The 24,375-nt window shown below is 42.7% G+C and overlaps 1 protein-coding gene across 11 annotated transcripts in view; it reads left to right on the plus strand.

The window, feature by feature from the left end:
* LOC107149842 (WW domain binding protein 1-like) overlaps positions 1-24,375 on the plus strand; it is a 78,462-nt gene that overhangs the window by 45,404 nt on the left and 8,683 nt on the right. For all 11 annotated transcript variants that reach the window (XM_048807245.1, XM_048807244.1, XM_048807250.1 and 8 more), the window contains one exon: positions 19,974-20,076. In XM_048807245.1, the coding sequence (XP_048663202.1) occupies positions 19,974-20,076 (103 nt within the window). The remainder of the gene's footprint in view (positions 1-19,973; positions 20,077-24,375) is intronic.

Below are 24,375 nucleotides of genomic sequence, written 5' to 3' on the forward strand. Positions count from 1 at the left end.
AAAAAAAAAAAAAAAAAAAAAAAAAAAAAATCCAGTTTCCTAAGGATTACCTGGTGATAATTCTGCTTTTTTAAAAAAATGTCTCTGTCTATATTCACATCCCCCCCAATAGGTCTTCCCTTTCATTTATGTTTTCTACCTAATCTGTGTAACAGCTCCCTGGCTTACGTGGTAGTGTTATTCTGTTTTTACAGAGGTGCAGGGGGAGGTTTACAGAAGTTAAGCCACTTGCCAAAAGTTGCTCATTAGCTAGAGAAATGAAGGGATTTTTTTTTTTTTTTAAACCTGGGTGTCTTCCAAATCGTGAATATTTCTTGTGGCTTAGACTGTGTTGCCAGTGTTGTGTGAGTAGAGTAGGATCACTGTGTTTTTCTCGTTGGGCATATTTATTTTTACCTGCCCAGATAAGGGGAAAAGACACTGCTTGCTCTTCATATTGCCATTTGCATTTTACTCTGTGGAAGAATTTCATGCTTGTAGCCACTGCATGGGGACTTTGATCATTTATTGAACATCATTGGACATAAAAGATGGAAAGATAGTTCTTATTTCCAGGGAGTTTATACTCTACTGCAGTTCTCAAAATAATAAAAGTCACCTGAGAGTGGGGCTTATTAAGATGTACATTTTGTAGGTCAGGGGTCAGGGCCCAGGAATGTGCGTTTCTATTATAGTTCCCTAGGTGTTTCTGATCCAGGTTGTTTCTAGCCATGCTTTGAGAGACTCTGGCCTCCAGGACTTAGTGGTATGGAAATAATGACAAACAGTGAGCTGAGACTATAACAGAGAAATGTTTAGGGACTAGGATAGCACAGGGTGGAAAGCATCTAGATCAGGCTGGGTTGGGGATGGACATGGTAGGCCTTCCAGAGAAGGTGATATCTGATCTGAGTCTTGAAGGATGAGTAGGAGTTTACCCGACAGTTGAGCCGGGGAAGAGCATTCCAGACAGATCAGATTGGTTTTTTTTTGGCCCCTGCAGATGAGAAGGTGAAATTGGCTTCCAGCTATGATTCTTAGTATTGAGTTTGCCTGTGGCCAAGAGAAAGGTCTGGGCTTACAGGTATTGATGCCCTTTACAGACACAGAGAAGGAGGAACAAATTAAGGCCCTTCAGTCTAATAATGAGGGTAGCATGCTTTCACTATCTGTAAAGGGCAAGTGGGCCACAGGTTATATGAATTATTTCATGCAAGGGACAGTATACACAGAATACTTGGAAGCTCCAGTGTTGACTAAAGAACAGTCTTTTAGTGCTTAGAAGAGCTAAAGTTCAGAAGATAGTCACCTGCTAAACCTTTGGGGTATGCTACCATATACTAAATTGTAGACGGAATATGCAATTAAGCATGCTGTCCTTTTATTATCTGACAAGATCAGAAATCAGGTTTTGTGGCTAAGAGAGAACCCAGCATGTATAAATAACAGGTATATTACTGATTTTTCAGTGAAGAAGATTGCAACAGCACTGCTTAGTCTGCTGAACCTAGTAAATTTCTAGTTCATGTTCAAGTCAGAAGGCATCGATTTGGTAATGCTAGATGATTCTTATGGTCAGCATTCTACATCTGAAAAGTATTGTGCACCTATTCGGTTCAAAGCATGTTGTGGATACAAAGAGGTATAAATGCTCCCCCTGCCCTTGAGGGGTTTACAATCAGGTAGGGGAAATAGAATAAGTGCACAGGTAATTGGAACATTCAGCAGGTGGTGGCATATGATATTAGAGGGAGATAAAATGCTGTAGGAATTCAGAGGTGTGAGGAAATGACCTTACAGCAGATGGTTCTTTCCACAGTTTAGAAGGACCAGTGGATATAAGTTCTAGTTGGTACAATGCAGGCTAAATACATCATCAAGACAGCAGTTTATACTTTGGAATGTTGCCCTTCTCTTTAGGCAAGATCTAGATTGCGTATATCTTAAGTTGGGATGATCTTTTTTTTTTTTTTTTTAAAGAGATAGAGAGAGAGAGAGAGAGAGAGAGAATTTTTTTTAATATTTATTTTTTTTAGTTTTTTTTTTGGCAGACACAACATCTTTGTTTGTATGTGGTGCTGAGGATTGAACCCGGGCCGCATGCATGCCAGGCGAGCGCGCTACCGCTTGAGCCACATCCCCAGCCCCGGGATGATTCGTAATACTGGAAATGAGTGGTTTCCAGTGGAACTAGGGTAGGTCTGGTATCCTCTTAGGATGCTTTGTTCATTTTTCATGATGGGAGGCACAGGGTCCAACTCCTAGCATAAGGGGCTGGTTTTATTTTTATTTATTTATTTATTTATTTTGGTGAGATGGGATCTCACTATATTGCCCAAGTTGGCCTTGAACTCACAGTCCTGCCTCTGCCTCCTGAGTAGCTGAGATTATAGGCAGGCACCACTGTGCCCAGCTGCTATTCTTAATTCTTTTTTTTGCCTTTTTTTCCGTATTTTTATTGGTACACTGTAGTTGTACATAATGGTAGGATTCGTTGTTACATTTTTTCTTTCTTTTTTCTTGAAAGGGTGAACTGGTACCTACAAGCTCTGGATTGGCCTAATGCTGCTGACTATGGCAAAGCATCTAGAATGTTGAACTTTAGTCACTCCCTGGACATAGAGTGTGGCCTTAGGGTCTCAAAGAGAGTACTGACAAAGAGAGCCTTCTATGATGATCCCCAGTTCACTCTGGAGTGTAGGAGCTCCAACCTCTAGTTTAACAGTGAACTACTGAATATTAGCCAGCATTTGCTTGGGGCATTTGTTCCTTCGCAGTGACAGCCACCCACAAGGAAGGAGGTATTATCTCCTTGTTGCCATAAGGAAACTGGAACTTCAGAGGTCTGTGTTGCACCCAGAGCTGACGTGTGGCCTGGTGAGCACTTTGCTTTGGTCTCTCACCTGCAGCCTCTGTCCCCTGCCTGCCTTATGCTCTGCCTTCTGCAGAAGACCAAGTGTTGACTCCCACTCACTGTGACATTTCTGTGCTTAGCCTTCCTCCATCAGGTCCAGGACAAATTAAGCAAGATCCTGCTTGGAAGGGAACTAGCTGCCTATAACACAGCAGACACCAAGGTGACGCTTGTTTGTACTACCAAAGGTTGAGGCCAGAATCCTTATCTGAACTGATTGTAAGAATCCTGTAGGTAACAGCTTCACTGCTGTTCCCTGCTGTCACCTGAAAGTGAGGAAGATGGATCTTACCCAAGCCTGTTTACGTTAATTTTTGACCCCCAGCCATCTCTGTTGAAAGAGGTTGTGTTTTTAGAGGAGCGTGGCTTGTTTTTCATTGTGTCTCTGATGAGAAAGCAATGGACAGGATGGTAACCTGGTGAAAACGAGGACTATATCTGCTGATTTTGAAACTTTTATCTAGGATGGAGCCAAAGAAAACAGTCACTTCCTCCAGTGATATCCCATGAGTTTGACCCACCCCTTCCCACCCCTTTTCCTTGAAGAGGTAAATTTTAGTCCATGAAAACAGAATAATATGGGGCTATTTAAAAAGCTGCCATAAAATTTCTTCTCCTGGGCTGGAGTTATAGCTCAGCGGTAGAGAGCTTGCCTTGCTCGCACACGTGAGGCACTGGGTTCGATCCTCAGCATCCCATAAAAATAAATAAAGATATTGTGTCCATCTTAAAAAAAAAAAAAAAATTCTTCTCCTGCCCTGTTCCATAGCAGGCAGACAGTTCCTTAACTCTCCCTCCCTAGCACTTCTTGCTATTTGAAACAACAAGCTGAAACAGCCTTAAGTGCTGTCCTGCCTTAGCCATTTCTGTGCTCCTCTGTAGCCGTTGTTTCTCTGGTCAGGGTCAACTGAACTTGAATGTTGGACCTCACAAGAGGTTTCTGTTGTTGGTTGCTGGAGATAGTGGTTCAGTCTTGGGAGATGACTTCCTTTCAAGTTGTTCTTTCCATCAAAAGAGGGGGAGGATATCAGGAAGCCATATGCTGCTCAGGAGAGAGGAGGACTTTGCAAGTGGTTGAGTGTGACGCTGAGTTCTTTTCCTGAAAGTGGCTTAGGATATACTGGTACTGTGTTAGTCATAAAACGTTGGTTTCTCCTAGGTCTTCCATCAAGGAGGCCAAAATACTTGTTATTGTTTGGTTCTCTTGCTTAACACGTTTCCAGGAGCTCCCACTAAACCGTGACGCATGCATGGTCCCAGTCTTGGTTTCAAATACTGGCCAAACTTATCGTGTGGCTTTTTTTCTTTCTCTCTTCTTGAATCCAGAGGCTTTTATTTTGAGACAGTGTCGTTGAGGCTGGCCTCAAATTTAGTATCCTCCTGCCTCAGCCTCCTGAGTCAATGGGATTATGGGTGTGTACCATACCTGGCTCACGTGATTTTCATCAGGGATTTGGAATTCTCTGGTTACCTACCAGGCAGTGGTGTGAACACCTGTGACTTCCTTCTCCTCTGGTTGTGGCTCTGGAGCAGGATGGGGAGGTCAGGGTTACATTGGAGTATATTGCCAACAAAAATGGAATGTGTAATCACTCCTTTGTCTCTGGTGAAGTTCTGGATTTATGGATCAGACTCACATTGTGCTGGGTTACTGTCACCCTGTTATGGCTTGAGAGCCTTGGTTTGGTTTCTCACCAGTCATACAAAAACCACACCCCCACAGTTTTAACTGGATGATCACTTAATACTCTGCTTGTATAGTGTAATTAAGAGGCACAGGAAAGGTTGGGAAGGACTGGTTTCTCTGGGTTATTTGACTCCCTTGTCCCTAGGTCCAGTACTTTCTGAAGGTTTTTTTTTTTTTTTTTTTGTCTTATTTGGTTTGGTTTTCTTCCCTCATAGGCTAATTACCCTTGTGAGACAAACATCAGTCTTGTCCTGGGAGAATTTAGAGTGTGGAGCCCATGAGGCAATCAGGGAACAAGACTAGACAAAACACAATTCTGTGTGAGATTGTATGGTGCAGTTTGGTTAGAATAGTGCTTTTAAACTGGGGGCAGTTTTACTCCCTGTGTGATAGTTGGCAGTGTCTAGATAGTGTTGGTTATCACACCTGGGTTGGGGGCAGTGACTACTGCTCTCTAGTAAATAGAGCTAAGAATGCCACTAAACATCTTAAAATGTACAGCACAGTCCCCTACAACAGAGAATTGTCTTTGACTCTCTGTGTTAGGACCAAGCGAGAGTCCATGGGGTAGAAACTACTGACACGTGGCCATCTGCTGTGCCCAGGGCTGTAAGTCATGGTCCTGAGGGAAGGAGGACCAGGTTGTTTTAATATAGGGAAAATAGGTGGACCTTTACCTGCTACATTCTAAGCCATATGTATCAATTACCTGCCCAGAGATTTAGCATCTTTTTTGGGAGTGGGGGTACTGGGGATTGAATCCAGGGATATTTTAATATTTTTTAGTTGTTGATGGAGCTTTATTTTATTTATGTGTATGTCGTGCTGAGGATCGAACCCAGTGCCTCACACATGCTAGTCAAGTGCTCTACCACTGACCCCAGCTCAGCCCTTTTTATTTTATTTTGAGAGCATTTCTCTAAGTTGCCCTGACCAACCTCAAACTTATGATCCTTCTGTCTCAGTCTCTCAAGTATCTAGGATCACAGTGCCATGATGCCTGGTTTGAGATTTAGAATCTTGACATCTTGATTGCTCCTTAATTAGCAGGTGATGACTGGAGTCATTTTTTGTGTGTGGGTTGTGGTGGCAGGGAGGTAGCAGATAAGACCAATCCCTTCTGGAACTACAGTCTCATCTCTGAGCAATCTGGACAACCACTCCCTGGTCAGCAGGATCTCTCAGTAGACATAGATAAGCTTTACAGCTTGTGGGACAGTTAGGCTACAGTTATTTTAAGAACAGGCCACATTTCTAGCAGGTACCTGTTGCCATAGCTTGGGTTTATTGTGATGTATTTCTGATAGCACACAAAAATCCCCCCTTTTCTAAGTCATCTGTTTTAATCTTTAAATGCAAGGCTTACACTTCAGAAAGTTCTTATATTCTTTAGTTTTTCAGAGTCTTTTGGAGACAACCTGTGTATTCTGAAAACTTCTTTTATATTGTGTGTTTGCAGTGAGCCACTTTTAATGTGACCCTTTGTTAAGGTAGAAGTAAACAGTTTTAAGCCAGGTGCAGTGCTACATGCCTGTAATCCCAGTGGCTCAGGAGGCTGAGACAGGAGGATCCTGAGTTCAGAGCCAGCCTCAGCAATGGCAAGGAGCTAAGCAACTCATTGAGACCCTATCTCTAAATAAAATACAGGGCATATAGCTCAGTTGAGTATTTGCCTTGCATGCACAAGGCCCTGGGTTCAGTCCCCCACACCACAAAACTAAGTAACTAACTAAATAAATAAAAATACAAAAATGGGCTGGGGGTTTGGCTTAGTGATTGAGTGCCCCTGAGTGCAATCCCCAGTCCCTGCAAAAAAAAGTAAACCATTTCCTTGAACAGTATCGAACATTTTACTGGCCATAAATCTCCAGTTCTGGTCTCTAGACAGTCACACAGGCGAGTCCCATTATGAGATTTCTTTGCTCCCAACAAAAGCCTGCTGTGGTAGGATGGAACTACTAAGGAAGGATGGGCTGGTGAGTCTCCTAAAGTATATCAGCAACAAATTAACTTGCAACTTTAGTATTTTGGATCCCTTGGAAAATAGTACCTTTTTCTTTCTAGGCAAATAAGTGGGTATTTTATTTGACCAAGAGCCATTTTCAAGATGCAGTTAAGACATTGATGTATTAGAAGCCAGACACAGAATGTGGAACCAAAAGTCAGAAGAGCAGGGTTTTGATAACCTGCCTGAGCCACAGTATTAGTATCAGTTTCCTGGTCCATATGAGGGGGGCGGGGGACACCTTTTTTGACCTTTTGCAGGTCCTGACTGGCAGGTTGGAGGTTTGAAAAGCTTGAGCACTCTATAAATGTGAATGACATGAATTAGTTTTATTTATATATATATACATATATATATCTGTATCTGTATATATGTATGTGTGCATATCATTATTGTTCCAACTACATTACTGATCATTTTTTAAAAAAGAATGAATTCTTTTGATTAGATGGTGATTACTTTTGAAGGGACAAAGTGAACTTAAATATTTAGAAAGCCTTTCAACAATAAAAATTGAACCATAAGCTTTAAAAAAAAAACAAAACCACCTAATAGTTGAGTTATTACAGAGTGCCTCAGAGGCAAAGTCCCTGCCTTATCTTTGGCTTTTGTGCTTGTTAGCATCCAGCGTGAAAGTTTAGGATAACCTCCAAACATTGAATTCTCTCCACTTGGATATTAGGTCCAAAAAACTTCCCCTGGCTGTGTGATTGCTCTGAACTTCGATTTCCCATAAAGTGGGAGAATAAAAAACGTGAGTGAAAACACTTTATCTGAGCCAGGTATGGTGACACACGCTTGTAAATCCTAGTAGCCCTGAAACTGAGGCAGAAGAATCACAAGTTCAAGTCTAGCCTTGGCAACTTACAGATACTCTGTCTCAAAATTAAAAATAAAAGGACTGGGGATAAAGCTTAATGGTAGATTGTCCCTGGGTTCAATCCCTAGTACTACAAAAAAGAAAAAAAACAAAAACAAAAAAAACTCTGACCCAATGCTTAATATACACATAGTCACTGGGAGGAATTGGTTCTCTGTCTCATGCAGTGTGATAGGAGGTCTCCCTGATTATCAAGAGGGGCTCCTCTTTGTAGCAGAGAGGAGCCCCCTTTTTGTTGAGGCACCTATTTGAAATGGTGCTGCTTGAGCATCAGTGTGGAGAATTTAGATTCCTGCTGCTTATATTTAGGCCTCTCTAACTTGCATTAGCAAGTATGAGGGCATGAACAACCCACTGTTGAACTTTGGAGCAGGAGGAGAAAAGCAGGTGTCCACAGGGACCAGCAGTGACATGATTGAGTCCACTAAAGGGGATTATTGGACAGGAGGGTCAGGAGGGTGGGGATCACCGCGATTATAGAGAAGTTAAAGCCTATGCAAGTTCTGCCCCAGTCTCTCATGGCCCTGTGGGGGTGCGGGTCTTGATTTTCTAGAGAAACTGGAAATCTGGATTATTATGTGAATTATTCTCATTTTAAAATGTTAATACCATCTGTTTAAAAGTTGAGAAGTGTAACCTGGGTGTAGACCTGCCTCGTGGGATCAGCTGTGAACAGCAGCGGTCGGCGGCTCTGCCAGTGTGCCATCTGCTACTCACCTGCGCTGCACACTGTCTGCTCTTTTGGCCCTCAGTTCTCTGCAACAGCTTTTGCTAAAGAAGCCATACTTCTCAGGGACTTTCTCTGTGGCAGGAGAGGCCAGTGATGTGGGATCGGGATCAATACCTTGAGGCACACTGCCTTTCCTTTTTCATTCAAGGGGGAAAGAGTGGTACAGCAACCTAGTACCCGGCGACACTGCAGCCAGTCATACCCCGCAGGCCTGCATGCACTGGTATATCAGCAAGTAGACCTTCATAGAACTATGGGATGTGATTTTTTGCTCTGGGATTTTCCTACCAGGGTCAAGTGGCTTTTTCTGAATTTGTTATTCAGGTTTCTAATAGCAACACAGGAAATGGATTTTAATTTATTTGCTGGCTGCTCCGTTTGGGGGCTGTTTAATGAGGATCCAGTTGCAATGCAGCTTTGGCAGTAGTAGTACTGGCATGGGTAGGTGGTGTACCTAACTAATGTGTCGCTTCTTTTTTAAATTTATATTTATGGCCTATTGTGTACATGTGTGTGTATGTGTTTCATATATATAATGAGGCAGAGAGAGTATAAATAATCTCATGTGTCTTGATTCTGCGTAGGTATTTGTGGGGGTTACTGTGTGTGTTGGGACATGTTTGGGATTCTAGGAAATTGCCAAACATGTTTTAGAAAGCATGAACTCCTTATTGTGTATCTGTTATACACCCAGGGCAGTGGCTCTCAAATTTGTGTACATGTGATGAGCATAACCAGGGGAGTGTCTTTAAAGGGGCAAAATTTCAGTCACTGTTCCCAGAGGTTCTTAATCTACGTATTTAACAAATACCCCATGTGATTTTGGGCCCATGACCATAATGGGAGATACAACTCTGTTTTGTTGCATTTGTTGTCTTAGTGTATTCATTCTTATTTGGGGGCAGATTTACTTATGTTTTGTTGTTTTTTTATGGCAATGGTGATTGAACCCAGGGGTGTTCTACCACTGCACTACATCCTCGGTCATTTCCATTTTCTATTTTGAGACAGGGGTCTCACTGATTTGCCAAGGTTGGCCTGAACTTGCAATCCCCCTGCCTCTGCCTGCCAAGTCACTGGGATTACAGGCCTGTGCCACTGTGCCTGGAAAATTCACTTGGTTGTAAGGCTCTGGCTTGTTTTGATTCTCTGTGTTGCCCTTCCTCAGATTCTTGGACAGTGAGTCAGTCTTGGGAGGCCCCAGACCACATTGTTCCAGGATGCTCTCACAAGTTAAAGTAAATAGACCTTGTTGTCCCCCATTTAGCAGGGACGCCAGGACTCCCCTTCAGCAGTACACAGGTACATGCTGCAGGCATATCTGGAAGCAGTAGTTGGCTCTAGGCTTTTCTCAAGTGTGTCACTGGCTCCAGTCTTTGGCTTTATCCTTTAGGGGATTCTATAGCTGGAAGATGGGGACTTGGCGCTCCTGAGCCAGAGCCCTTAAGGGTAACTAACACATACTGTCATACCTGAGCAATTAGGCTGACTCTTATCAAATAAGATTTACTGGCTGAGTTAAGGGAGCTTGTCCATTTAGCCCTAGCTATTTGTTCTTTTGCAAAATTCTTGAATTCTACCAAATAGCATAGAACTCCATTCCAAATTTCCCAGTGCACACAAGCAGAAGCTTGGTCAGCTTCTTGGCAATGGCTTGCTCTTTATTAGAAAGGATGAAATTGAATTCTTTTAGCTAGATAAGCTTAAAGTGTTAATTATCAAGTGTGATATATAATATATAATAAGAGTACAAAAGTTGTATATGACAGTCCCTACCATAAAAGATAGGGAGGTTAGATTAACAAAGAGGAGAAATACTCCAGGACTCCTGCTGGATTATTATTCTTCCTGAGCTTACTGTCCTTCCCTAGCTCTTCTGTAACCTCCTTCCACCCAATTCATAATGCCTACTCTTTTTTTTTAATATTTGTTTTTTAGTTGTAGGTGGACACAGTATCTTTATTTTTATGTGGCGCTAAGAATCAAACCCAATGCCTCACGCATGCTAGGCAAGTGCTGCCACTGAGCTACAACCCCAGCCCTCACAATGCCTACTCTTGAGCAAATCTGTTTATTTCAGTATCTCTTTGAACAGCCTTAAAAGTCAATAGCATCTCTTAATGAAGCCCTGTCTTTAAATAAAATATTAAAAATGGCTGGGGATGTGACTTCGTGGTTAAGCGCCCTTGGGTTCGATCCCCAGTACCAAAAAAAAAAAAAAAATCAGTACATTGACTATATAACAAATCCCATTATTATGTAGAACTATAATGTACCAATAATAAATGGGGAGGGGGACCCAATAGCATTAGGGAGACCATAATGTTAACTTTCTGATTGTAAAAATATAGGTAAATCCACAAAGCTTTAAAAAATATTTTTCATGGCCACTTACATACGTATCTTCTAAAGACTTGGATATTAGAAAGTACATTTTCAGATTTTGAAGATTTTTTTGTCTAGCATAGAACAAAAATACAGATTCTAAGTTAAAGTGGTATGCTGTCTTTTCTCATCTAGCCATTTCAAATCTAATTTTTTTTTTTTTTCAAATCTGTCTTATTTTTGAAGACTTTGGTTACGGAGCATTACCAAATTCAGAAAGAACACTGCTCAGGCAGATGTTCAGTGCTAGATTTGTTCTACTTTCTAGAAAGCCATTTCTAGTTTAAGAATGAAAGGAAAGTTGATTTTGTTGCTTACTCTGCAGTAGCAACCATAGACTGAGTGCTGCAAAAAATGGGCCCAGGTTGAAAAGTAAATGTGAGAATTGCAAAAATATTTTTATATCTATTAAAATCTCCACCATAATCTAAGGGAGAAACTATCTGAAGCTGCAGTGTATTTGCAAGCAATACTACTTTGGATTTTGTTTTAACTGTTATACAAAATATATGAAGTACTGCGCATAGAAGCGCACACCTGTAATCACAGCGACTCGGGAGGCTAAGGCAGGAGGATCATGAGTTAAACCCAGCCTCAGCAACTTAGTGAGGCCCTAAGCAACTCAGTGAGACCCTGTCTCTAATAGAATACTTTAAAAAAAGGGCTGGGGGTGTGGCTTGATTGTTAAGTGCCCTGGTTTCAATCCCTGGTACAAAAAAAAAGTATGGTATCTACTGGTGTCTCAGCTCTCCTTTCACACAGTCTTCCTGAGATCCACAGTACTCAGCCACACCAGCCTCTGTGTTCCTCATAAACACGAAGCTCATTCCTGCCCTGCTGTCTTTGCTTGTGCTTGACATTTCCTCTGCTAGAACACTGTTCCTGCAGGTCTGCTTAAACTGGCTCCTTCTCAGAGACGCCTTTCCTGACCACCCCCATTTAGCTCACTTTGTCCTGTATTATTTTTCTTGTGGAGCTTATTACTACTTAAATTCTTATTTTAATAATTGTCAGCCGGGCTGGGGATGTGGCTAAAGCGGTAGCGCGCTCACCTGGTATGCGCAGGGTGCTGTGTTCGATCCTCAGCACCACATACAAATAAAATAAAGATGTTGTGTCCACTGAAAACTAAAGGATAAATATTTAAAAAATATTTTTTTCTCTCTATCTTTTTAAATTAATTAATTAACTAATTATCAGCCTTTCCCACTAGAATGTACTTAAAAGCCCGTTGTCTTTCTGTAGTTTAAGAAATGTACCTAGCTGTAAATTTTTTATTGCCTGAAAATTCCATATCTTTAATCAGTTCTGGACATTTTTTATCTCTTTAAATATTGCCTCTTCTCCATTCTCCTCTTCTTTAGCTTCTTGTTTCTAATTTTCCATTTCTGTTTTCTTGGTTGGGAGAAACACTTTGCTGGGTATTTTTCTCAGATTTATCCTCCACTCCAAAATTCTCTCTTTATCTTGGCTTAATCTCTGTATAACCCATTTGCTGAATTTTTAATTTCAGTAACAATTATTTTTCAACAAGTTTTATTTTTATTTTTCCTCCAAATCGACTTGGTCACTATTACCTTTTTTTTTTTTTTTTAGGTGTAGATGGACACAACACAATGCCTTTATTTTTATGTGGTGCTGAGGATCGAATCCAGGCCCCGCCCATGCTAGGCGAGCACTCTACCACTGAGCCACAATCCCAGCCCCAGTATCGCCTTTTTAGTAATGTTCTTTTCTTGTGATATGATTTTTTTCTCTAATCATTTGAAGCCTTCTTATATCTTAAAATTTATCTGATCATTCTGTATCTTAAGTTGTTTTCCCCTCCCTAGGGGCATTATCCTATTGTTTGTTGAGTTTCCCAAGTCTTATTTAAATTGGATTATTTTTGCATACTTTAAAAATTTTTAAATTGTAAGCTTATCTTTATCAGAGCTTTATTTATGGGAATCATTCAGAGGGTGGATCTTTTGCTGGATATCACAAGGCTTGTTGCTGGCTTGGAATCCCCACTTTAAAAAATAATTTGTATTTATGTCTTCAACCCCATCCCTCCATCCCCCATGGGTGAGGGTCAACCCCATCCCTCCATCCCCCATGGGTGAGGGTCAACCCCATCCCTCCATCCCCCATGGGTGAGGGTCTTTGTTCCCTTTATGTCCCAGGCTGATAAAATCTACCTGCCACTGCCAAAAAAAAAAAAAAACCTTTTGATTTTCCTACCTCAACCTCCCAGTAACTAGGTGTGTGCCACTGGGTCCAGCCTGGGACCACTTTTTGTGTTGAATTTTTAGCCCCGGGTTCTCAGACCATGTAGGTAGTATTAATTCAAACCTTGGGTTAACTTGAGGGAAGGTCTGTGATCACAGATTATTTGAGGGGATACTTTTTCCCCCTCTCCACTCAGATGTTTCATGTTGTCACTGTGTGCTAATAGGCCTTTTTAAAAAATTTTATTTTTTTATTCTGATTTGTTATATATGACAAAGGAATGCATTATAATTCATATTATACATATGAAACACAATTTTTCATATCTCTGGTTGTATACAAAGTATGTTCATACCATTCATGTCTTCATACATGTACTTTGGATAATGATGTCCATCACATTCCATTATCATTTCTAACCCCATGCCCCTTCCCTTCTCCTCCCACCCCTTTGCCCTATCTAGAGTTCGTCTATTTCTCCCATACTCCCCCTCTCCCATACTACCCCACTATGAAACAGCCTGATGCTGATTGTTTTAATAAATTATAATAATAGCAATAGGCTCCCCCTCCCCAACTATTCTTTCCCTTTGAGGGTCCCAGTTTTATATTGGGTCTTAGTTCCAACTTCCTTTTTCAGATAGGCCCAGGATCAACAAACTACCCTACTTTCCAGGAAAACTGGAAAGGCCTGACCTCATTTAGAACTGTAATGTCTATTTTCCCCCTATCACTTTTGGTCCCTGAGTATCTTCCTTGTTTTCTTGCAAGCTCAGCTGTGTAATTAAAAGATATTGTTATATAGCTTGTACTTTTAGGAGTTTTGTAGAAGAACTTTTAAAGTTATCTACCCAGCCCTATTGTTAGACACAAAAACTTTTCCCTCCCACCCTGCAAACCTTTTGCTCCTTGGTGTAACTGTAGCATCCCACATGGTGCCTGGCGCATGGTGGGGACAAGGGGATGTCAATAAATCATTGTTAGCTGTTGGGGAACTGAACATTCCCATTAGGAATTGGTCCTTCTCCTTCAGGGTAAGCCAGAGGTGGTGCACCATGTTCATCCATATCAAGCAGTGAAGATTGTTGGTGTCCTGTGCTTTAACATCTTGTGTAGGACTTTTAGTTTTTCTATTTTTTACTCTTAAACTTCAAAACTGTAGTTTTTTTCTAAGGACATGGAGATGATGTTGCCATCAACTAATTGCTAGCAGCATTTTCCAGCCCCATAAATTGGTAAATTAAAACCATGCCTGGGGAACCATTACTGCCCAGTGTCTCTTTTTATGCTGGCACTTAGAAAGTTCTTATGCTGATTAAATTGACCTCTACAGTGGCTCAGCTAAGAATAGCAACTATAAGACATGGAAACTGTTAAGGAAAATGTTATTAGTCCCACAGTTTATGCTGCCACCAAAGAGAAGAGATGATTTTTTGCATATGTGCAAAAGGCGTAATACTGTTTTTCCTTTTCCATTGTAAAAATGTTCTTTCCAGTTTGGTGTTGATCTTGTTTGTTTCTTCTTTGTACTTATGCTTTCTGTTCGGTGACCATGTGAGACCTGTCTCTTGGAGCTGGTCACTGTAGTTCCAGGACTGGGGAATAGACTTATGATAAATGAGGATCCTGGTAGTTTAAAAAGGCATTCCTGAGGTGAAGACCTTGCCATAAGAACATTCATTTTTTACACAGTTTCTTTGTGTGTGTGTGTGTGTGTGTGTGTGTGTGTGTGTTTTTCTAGGGATCGAACCTAGGACCTTGTGCATGTGAGGTAGGCAGTCTACCAACTGACCTATATCCCTAGCCCCACGCAGTTTCTTTTTGACAAGTTCTGTTTCTAGTTTGTTGTTGTTGTTGTTTAGTTTTTCGCCATGGAGTTTTGATTTTATTCATTCATTTATTCATCCATTCTGGGGATTGAACCCAGAGGCACTTTACCGCTGAGCTACATCCACAGTTCTTTTTATTTTTTATTTTGAGACAGGGTCTTGCTAAATTGCTTAGGGCCTCACTAATTATGCTGAGGCCAACCACAAATTTGCAATCCTCCTGCCTCAGCCTCCCAAGTTGCTGGAATTACAGGCTTGTGCTACAGCTGCCATGGAGTTTTATGCAAATGAAAACATTGCCAGAAAGAAGATATCTGTAAGGGCTGGGGTTGTGGTGGACCATTTGCCTAGCAGGCATGAGGCACTGAGTTAGATTCCTAGCACCACATATAAATAAATAAAAGGTCCATCAACAACTAAAAAGTTCTTTTTTAAAAAGAAGATATCTGTAAAATGCAAATCTGATGTTGTTTACCTCCCTATACTGTCTGGTCCCTTCTTAACTACCTACTTCTTTAACCACCTCCTTCTAGCCAAAGAACTCCCGATTTTCTCTGCCATGAATGTGCTTCCTGTCCCTCTTCTTTAGTTATGATTTTCTGACCATTCTGTCAATCTCAGTTCAAGCTTATTTTCCTCTCAGAAGCCATTCTGGACCCTCTTGATTAGCTTTGAGATCTTTTATAAGCTTAGCTGCAGTTTGATCTTGTGTGATTATTTCATTGTCCTTTGTTAGACTACACGCTGCATGAGGACAGCAGCCATGTCTCTTTTTGCTCATTTGCCCATTTTGTCCCCCACCCCAGCTCAGTGCTGGTGCGGTGAAGTGTTCCATAAATGTTGAAGGAAAGAATGAAGGCCCCACATTCCACACTGGGAGTCCACAAGGGCTTAGTTCTTATCTTTTCCATAAAAAGTGAATCGTTGGCTTTGCTTGGTTGAGTTTTTTTTTTTTTTTTTTTTTAAGCAGCTGGAGAGGTATAACATTACTTAAGGAAGCTGTAGCTGAATGGTTAAAAGTTCAGGGTATGAGATAGTGGAATGAGATGGACATCATTCCCTGGGTACATATATGATTGCATATATGGTAGGATGTTACATCGTGTACAACCAGAAAAATGAAAATTTGTGCAGCAACAGTGTGCAATAAATCAAAATGCAGTCTGCTGTCATGTATATCTAATTAAAATTAATTATTTTTTTAAAAAAGTTCAGGGTATGGAGTCAGACAGACTTGATGAGACTGTTTCCTAACTGTGACCCTAGCATGTAGACTTAGCCTCTCTGAGCATCACTTCCTGTTACTACTTCCTTCACTGGGTTGCTGTCAAGTTTTAAAGAAAGAATCACTGGACAGCATTTAGAATAGTACTGATATGTAGCCAGTGCTGTCTTCCCATTAGGTTTCCCTGCCTTTGGGTGGGGGAATAAGACAGAGCCATCGTCTCATAACAGCATTGTGCTTGTCCTGGGAACGCAGAGGAAGTAAGGAGACATGGCTCCAGCCCTTGGGGAGATAGATCACAGTTCGTCCTCTGGAAAAAGGGAGTAGGAGGGATATTTGCCGTCTACTATTCAGGACTTGACCTGAATAACATAATGTGTATAACGTGCTTGAAAATGCTTTGTAGAAAAGCAAGGATCATCATAAAGAGTGCTGAGAATTTTTCATACTCACCTTTCCATTTTATTCTCTCCAGTTCTTTCTTCTATTTTTCTTCATTTGTATGGAGCAGCCTGCATTGCCACAGTGAGCTTTACTGTCTTGAAATAATACTGTGAAGGCAAGGTGCTGGATGGTCTTCTAAGAGCAGTAATGGTTTACAGAATATTGTTGCTAATAAGAGCACAGAGAAGTTAAGTAACTATTCAAGGTCACACAGTTAATAAATCTAGTGTAAAAGCTGGGCTTGAACCCAGATCCAACTAACTCTTAACCACATTAAGCTTTGTACATTCTGAGCCACCTGGAGGTGAGAGCCCTTTAGGTGACCCATGATTAAGCTCCAGGTGGAAGAGTGCTGGGCAGCTTTTCCACAAGACTGTTCTTTGCTGTTGATTTGAGCAAAAGGAGGCATAGACGTCATGAGCTCTTGCGTTGGCTTGAGGCTGCTGTGTCTGAGATGGGATGCTGGAGTGGGCAGGATAAAAGGCCTAGGGCAGACAGTGATGCTTAGCTTAGGGTTGAGGAGATGTTAGAGATCATCTTAACTAGCCTTCGCACCACCAACTTGCCAAAGTTCTGTTCCTCTATAGTGACAGAGCTGGGTCCAAACCCAAGTCTACCAGGTTTCTTTTCATACAGCAGGTCTTGTTGAAGGGGCTGTCCTCACATTCACATCTCGCACCCCCCAGTCCTTCACTTCTTCCTTACTAATGGCACCCAAGCCCACTTCCTCTCTTCCTAACTACCCATCTTCTTTTATTCCCCCTGCGGCAGAAAATGACAGGTCCCATAACCAAGACCAACCCAGGCAGCTGGGGGACTCTTCATTTGAGGGAAGCAGAACACAGGGAACTAGGTACACTGGGTTAAAATGTGTTTGAGGAACTGGATTAAAGGATGCCACCAGCATTCTGCTTTCCCTGGGGAAGTGGAGGCGGAGCAGCAACGCTGAGTGGGTCTTGTTTAACCAGGCCTCCTGTCTCATGGCAGAAGAGCCAAGAGAGAAGCTGACAACAGTAGGTCAAGAGGACGCCACTTGTTTAGGTTTCTGACGCGTTCTGTTGCACGCCTCCCGGGGGCGGGACCAGTTGGCCACCTGGTGGTCAGAGCCCGGACCTCATCTGTTGAATTTCCCCCTGGCAGAAGTGTCACTGGATTCCTTTATGTGCTGGCTGTAGGCAGCACAGCCTCTTTTGGAAACTGTGTGGACACTTTGAACTGTGCTTTTGCAAGCCAGTGCCAGAAGAATGGCATTTGCAGGGCCTGGTAAACTTGGGAGAAACTTTTTGATATCTATGTCAAAGGAGTGTTTTGCTCTGAAGTCAGAGAGGCTGGCTATAGCAAAAGCAGCACGTGTAGTTCTGTTTTCTCCATCTGCACTGGGCCTTGAGGAGGCCTCCAACTGCACAGCCACCTGCTAGTGTCTTTTTGCTTTTGGTGAGCTGGGGAGGGTGAAGAAAAGGAGAACCCTTTATTAGGCATTATAATCAGAGTTCACAAATAGCCTCTGTGTTTTTTTCTTCCTAAACTCCTTTATACCAGAATATGAGACTTTTAAAGACTAAGACACATGTGAGGGTATGTGGTAAGACCTGTATTAGGCCAGGGATCTCGTGTTCAGCCCTGATACTTTTCTCTTCTCCCTGTGGCTTCAGGTGACTGTCTTGTGGCTACCTGGCCATTAGCCCTGTGGACGGTCACTGGAGTGCTTTTTTATGTCTGTGGCCAAGTAGACAGTGTAGTAAAGCCAGACACAGAGAGGAGAACCCAGCCATGTGACTTGAGTTTCCACTGGCAGCCATCCGCCCGGATGTGCACCACGGGCAGGGTCAGCTTGAGCAGTTGCAAATACAGTCCTGCGGTTTGAGTTTCTTTGCTGAGCAGGGTTTTCCTTCTTTACTCTGAGCTTCTTGAAGATAGGAAGATGAAGATACGACCATTGTCTTCATCTTTATATGTCTTTTACCTAACATAATGGCTGACACAAAGACTATGTCCAGTAAAAGAATAAAGCTGTGTTGAAAGCCAGCTATAGCAGATGACTTATAAGTTTCATTATATGCATGAAGCCAGGCATGGTGGCACGTACTTACAGTCCCAGCTACTCAGGAAGCTAAGGCAGGAGAATGTCTTACATACAGGAGTTCAAGACCAGCCCAGGCAACACAGCGGGACCCTGTCTCTAAAATACCAAACTAGCTAGGTGCAGTGGCACACATCTATAATCCCAGCAGCTCAGGAGGATGAGGCAGGAGGGCTACAAGCTCAAGGCCAGTTTCCTCAACTTAGACCCAGTCTCAAAATAAAAGCTGGGGATGTAGCTCAGTGGTTAAGCAGCCCTGGGTTCAGTCCACAGTTCTACCAACTACTAATTAAAAATATTAGGTGCATTATGTAGCTCCACGCCAATATTGGACTGAGGTTAGGGTTTCCTTATAGGTCATTTCATATCTTAAATGTGAACTATATATTAAAAATGTCCACCTCCATCCTCATCTCCCAGTGCTATGAATAGAATTTGGCAAACTGCTAGATGGTTACTCAGCAGTGTCCTTTGTGTAGCTGTCCCTGATACGGGACAGTATGAATGCTGGATCTAGTCAGGATTCTGAAAAGATTATTTGATAAGCAAAAATGTCTAGCAAGTTGAAATTAAACCAAGTCACCTGATTGGGTTGCTCCTTTTTTGAAGAATTTGAAGGTCAGATTTTTTAGAAATCCCTCTTTTGAATCTCACTGTAAATAACCTTGGCGATCATATGTTTGGAAAGGAGAGCAGAATGACTGACTAAATGCTAATCTTGGAGTCCTTACTGCATTAATTGCTCTAGGAAGTTGCACCGAAAAGCTGGTTTTATTTAGAACATACTACTAATTACAGAAGAATCATTACCTTCCTACCAGCTGAGTTTAACACAGGAACACAAAATGTTTCTGCTTGGAAGTAAAGAAAGTGAGGCCACCCTTTTCTGTCCTGTCTAAGGGGAGCCTCTTCTTTCTTTGTTGTTGTTGTTTATTTTTGAGTACTGGGGATTGAGCCCAGGGCCGCTTTACTACTGAGCCACATCCCCAGCCCTTTTTTATTTTTTCTTTAGAGACAGGGTCTCCCTAAGTTGCTGAGACTTACCTCAAACTTGCAATCCTCCTGCCTCAGCTTCCCAAGTACTGGGATTACAGGCGTGTGCCACTGTGCCCAGTGGAACCTCGCTTTGTACCTTTGTGTGCTGGGTTCTCTTCCCCCTTGGTCAGCCTATTTGTTTTTCTTAACTTTGCTGTTATTGTGTGGTTCTTTTTAACTTTTTTCCTTAAGGAGTAAACACTAGTATAGTTTTGGGGGAGGACATGCAGATAACCAAGAGGGAGGGAGGTAAGAAGAAAAGTGGTGTTTAAAAGCTGTAGATTAGCTGGACATGATGGTGCACGCCCGTAATCCCACCGACTCGGGAGGCTGAGGCAGGAGGATTGTGAGTTCAAAGCCACCCTCAGCAATTTAGCGAGGCCTTAAGCAACTCAGTGAGACCCTGTCTCTAAATAAAATATAAAATAGGGCTGGAGGCTGAGGATTTGGCTCAGTGGTCAGGTGCCCCTGAGTTCAATCCCTGGTACCAAAAAATAAGTTACAGATTACTCTGTTGAAATGTTTCTTGATTTTTCTTTTTCTTTCTTTCTTTCTTTTTTTTTTTTTAGGATAAGGAAGCCTGTGTGGGTACCAACAATCAAAGCTACATCTGTGACACAGGACACTGCTGTGGACAGTCTCAGTGCTGCAACTACTACTATGAACTCTGGTGTAAGTCCTTGCCCAGGAGGTTCTTAGCATCCCCGGGTCCCAGTTACTGTCTCTGCTCACTGGGAAACCATGGGCTGGCCGGCCTTTTCTGATTCTCTTAGGGACAGTGTTGGTGAGTAGAATCTGGTTCTGGGTGCCAGAAGTGACTCCTTGGTAGAGGAGGTGGGTCTGGTGCTCTCTGAATGCCATGGGTTGAAGACATGGGAATATGGGTTTCTCCCTGGTGCCTTCTCCTGTGTGTTGAGGACTTCCTCAAGCCAGTCTTTGCTAAATGAGGTTACTGCCACTGAACTGCTGTGAATGGCAGGTTGAGCTTTAGGTGGCCATAATGTCATTTTATTGTAGGATCCATTGAGACTTTCAGAATTCCCCATAGAGCTTCATAGAGCTGCCTTTGTTTTCTGAGGGTCCGTCTCAAAGCAATAGTCTTCCCCTAGGCCCTGGCCTGTGGAATATTCCTTGTAAAAGGGAGTCCTGAGTTTCAGCCCCTTTATTCCTTCCCTAGTTCTTACACTGAAGGATCTGGAAGCTTCTTTCTTTCTTTTTCTTTTTTTTTTTTTTTTTAATATTTGTTTTTTAGTTTTAAGTGGACACAATGTCTTTATTTTGCATTTATGTGATGCTGAGGATCAAACTCAGTGCCTCAAGCATGCTAGGTGCGCACTCTACCACTGAGCCACAATCCCAGCCCTGTGGAGGCTTCTGCAGTGTATCTAATCTGTTACTGTCAGCTAAATGCCATGGCAAACAATCTTCGGCTTGCCATGGATTTGTTTGAGGTCAGGACCACTTGCCTTTTCCACAGTTGCCTGATGGTGGTAATGTTGTAGTCTTTGGGGAGCAACCTAGGGTGTCTTCAACTAACATAATTTGTACTCTGACTTTCCTGGAACTTAGATGAGACGGTGTAGGCTGCTCAACAAAAAAATGGGAGAATGCACTGGGTATGATGCACATGCTTGTAATCTCAGCTCCTAGGGAGACAGGCAGTAGGATTCTAAGCTCAAAGCCAGTCTGGGCAAACTGGTGAGACTCTGCCTCAAATTTTTAAAAAAGGGCTGGGATGTAGCTCAGTGGTAGAGTGTTTGCCTAATGTGCCCTGGGTTCAGTCATCAGAAGATGAAGGAGTTGTTAGGGCAGAGAAGCCCAAGGTACTGACCTTGCAGTTCTCCTAGGTATCTCTTGAGAGAGGAAACTGTTACCCCTGATTCTGAGCACCCATCCCTGCCTCCATCTGGAAACAAACTTTGGACTCTTCTGTCAAACTGTGTCACTACTCCTGCCATCACCCTGCCCTCTTTTCCTTTCTCTCTCCCTGTTTCCCCCACATCAGCAATATGACAGGAGAGCAGCTAGGAATGTTGTTTGCTCTGGCAATAAAACTGGACTCTTGTCTGGGAAGTGTCTCCCTGTGAAATGCACTTGTCGTTTATAGCCAGCAAGGGTGGGTCCTCCAAACAGAACCTCTCCCTTGCCCTCACCTTTCCCTTTCAAGGACTGAGAACTGCCTTCCAAAGGAATTCCAGGAGCAGTCCAGTGCAGAGGGTTCAGGGCTATGTCCCCACTAGGCCTTCATATATGCATACATAGTAACAAAGGAGGGCACAGAATTGTTGAAATTTTAGAAAGGGTAGGGCTGAGAAAATTGACCAAAGAACAGGACGTGCCAAGCAGGTGGACTGTTTAAATGTTTTAAAATGCAGATAACCACAGAGTTCAAATTCCCCTCCCACCCCTTGATAAAACAAAAGTTGAAGCTGGGCTGCCAAAAAGCCACAGAACTACAGTTTGTTTTTCTGGGGCCCAGCCCAGGCAGCATCAGTTGTGGAAAGGAGTGGAGTTGCTGATGGCCCAGCTCAGATTGCTGGGCCATCAGCAGAGCAAAGTTTGGTCACCAAAGTCAGGGCTGGGCAACCGGGAGGGTGGTGGAGTCCCAGATGGCAGGGAGGTAGTCTGGGAAGCAGGTGCTTCACTCCAAGAACTTAAAGAAGGTCTGAGGAAGAGCTGGCTGATTCTCTGTCCAGTTACGATCAAGTGGGGAAATGGGAGGCCAGACAGAAACTAGCATCTGCTGGTGAAAAAAGATTCCCCATTATACAAGTTGGTACCTGCTTTCCAAGTGCTGAAGGGACCAAGACTATGAAAGCAAAACAGACTTTTCATTTGTGTCTAGCAGTGACTTCTTGGTCAGGAGATGTCTGGTGTGTAGTCTGTCCCTCTCAGGAGCTATTTTGGTTTTGCTCTTTGTTTGGGGCCTGGCCTCTGCCCAAGGTGTATAGGAGAGAAGTCAGGTATTACAATGAGCCATGAAGTTCTCAGCAAGACTACACTTTTTATTGCTTTAAACCATTCCCTCTGATTGCCTCTCAACTTGGCCAGAAAAGTAAAAGTATCAGACTTTGGGGTTGGTTTCCCGCCACCCTTCCTTTGGAAGGAAAAGACTTGAGCCAGGAAATCCTTGGCAGAGTTTTCATCAGACAAGGTGCCTCTTTAACTGTAGTTGCCTAAGGGAAGAACGTGGGGGGGGAATGCCATTTTCACCTACCCTTATACCTCTGCTGGGCTTAATTTTCCTGTATGCTAAGGTCTATCACACACACATACCCTTTACACAAACACACAAGCACACACTGACCTTGAGCTTTGGCCAGCAAGGTTTTAATTTGTTGTAACCTTAAACCAGTTACTGGTCTTGTGTGAGAAGGAACTGAAGATCCCATTTTACCAACACATTGGTTGAGACTATATAAAGACTATGAATTATTATTATATCCATGCATTTGTATGACATTTGTACTTTAATTCATCATTCTATCATTCAGTCATTTAGCAAACCCTTATTCCATTTTTTTTTTAACTTCTATGGCATCAGAATTTCTTGAAGTTCTGATTAAAACACAGATTTCCAGGACCCTACTCCGAGTTTTTAATTCAATAGGTCTGAGGTAGACCCGAGGATTATAGTTCTAGCAAGTTCCTAGTTGATGCTGTGGCCTCTTCTATGCTAAAATCTGTGGGAGAAACGTCAATTTTGCTATCAGGAAGGTAATCAAGCAGAGAGAGGAGATGAGACAAGATGTCCACCTAGTAATGTGAAGTGGAGATGGAATGTATTTGCCAGTTCTGCTGTGATCATTCAAAAGCAGTTTGCAGTGGCTGGACTGGATTCCAGGCAGGCTGCATGGAAAAGATTGCATTTAAAGTGGGCCTTAAAGGGTGGATAAGATTAACACACGTGGAGAAGGATATGTGTCTCCATAAGCCCAGGCCCTTTGGGAAAGCAGCACTGTTCTGGAGTTGTGCTGCTCACCTGGGAAGAAAGGGAAGACGGGGAACTTGTGTGGCTAGAACTCTCCCAGTGTCATCTTATTCCACCTGAGGAACAACCCTGCCAGGTATGCATGCCATGCCCATTTCTTGGGGCTGAGGGCATTAAGGAACTGCTCCATTGGTGGCAGCTGAGTAATAGAGTGAACTTCACCCCTCGGCCACTCTTCTAGGGCTTCTCCATCTGCCACGCTGGAAGAAAGATGGGCTCTGGTCGCAGAGGGTCTCAAATGGCTCAATGTGCACATTTAGTTTCCTGGGGACAAGTAGAGCAAAGGAGACCTGGCGAGTCCAGGAATGTCCTCAAAGCCAAAAACCCTAAGCCAGATCTCCCAGTTCTCATCCCAGCACTCTTTCCACTTACTAAGCTACATTTTCTGGAGAGAAGTCAAAGTTGGAATTTCTCCCCCTGGGAAATTTGGGGGGAATTTCACTCAAGCTTCAGGTTTCCCTGATTTGGGCTTCTGTGAGGAGAAAGGAGTGTTTCTGGACAGTATACTTTCCTGAGGTGACATGAAACAGACTGTTAGCAAATCCAGTCAATACATATTTTTTAAAACAGTCAATATTGCCCAGCTTGTTTTTCATCTGCTAAATTAAATTTTTTAATTTTTAAAATTGACACATAAAAATTGTACATATTTGTAGGGCACAATGTGGTGTTTCAATACATGTATGAGCCAGTTTTCTTCTTAGTTTGTCTTGAGATGTCATTGCTGAGCTGAGCTGAACAGATTGGCTAGCGGGAAACTGGGACCTCCTTCCAAGCCCCAGTTGGAGCTCAGCTTCCTAGTGGTCTAGGCCTCTGGGAAAAGGCGCGCTGATCAGAGCAGGGGAGCTGCTATCAGCAAGCTGACACAGCACCGTGTTCATGGCAGGGACTCAGTAAATGGGAGTTGCCTGAATTTCCAGTCAGTTTTGCCAAGAACAGAACCTAGAAACAGACTTTGGATGTGTTCCTAACCCATGTTT

Source organism: Marmota marmota, unplaced genomic scaffold (genome assembly GCF_001458135.2).
Source record: "Marmota marmota marmota unplaced genomic scaffold, marMar, whole genome shotgun sequence".
NCBI lineage: Eukaryota > Metazoa > Chordata > Mammalia > Rodentia > Sciuridae > Marmota > Marmota marmota.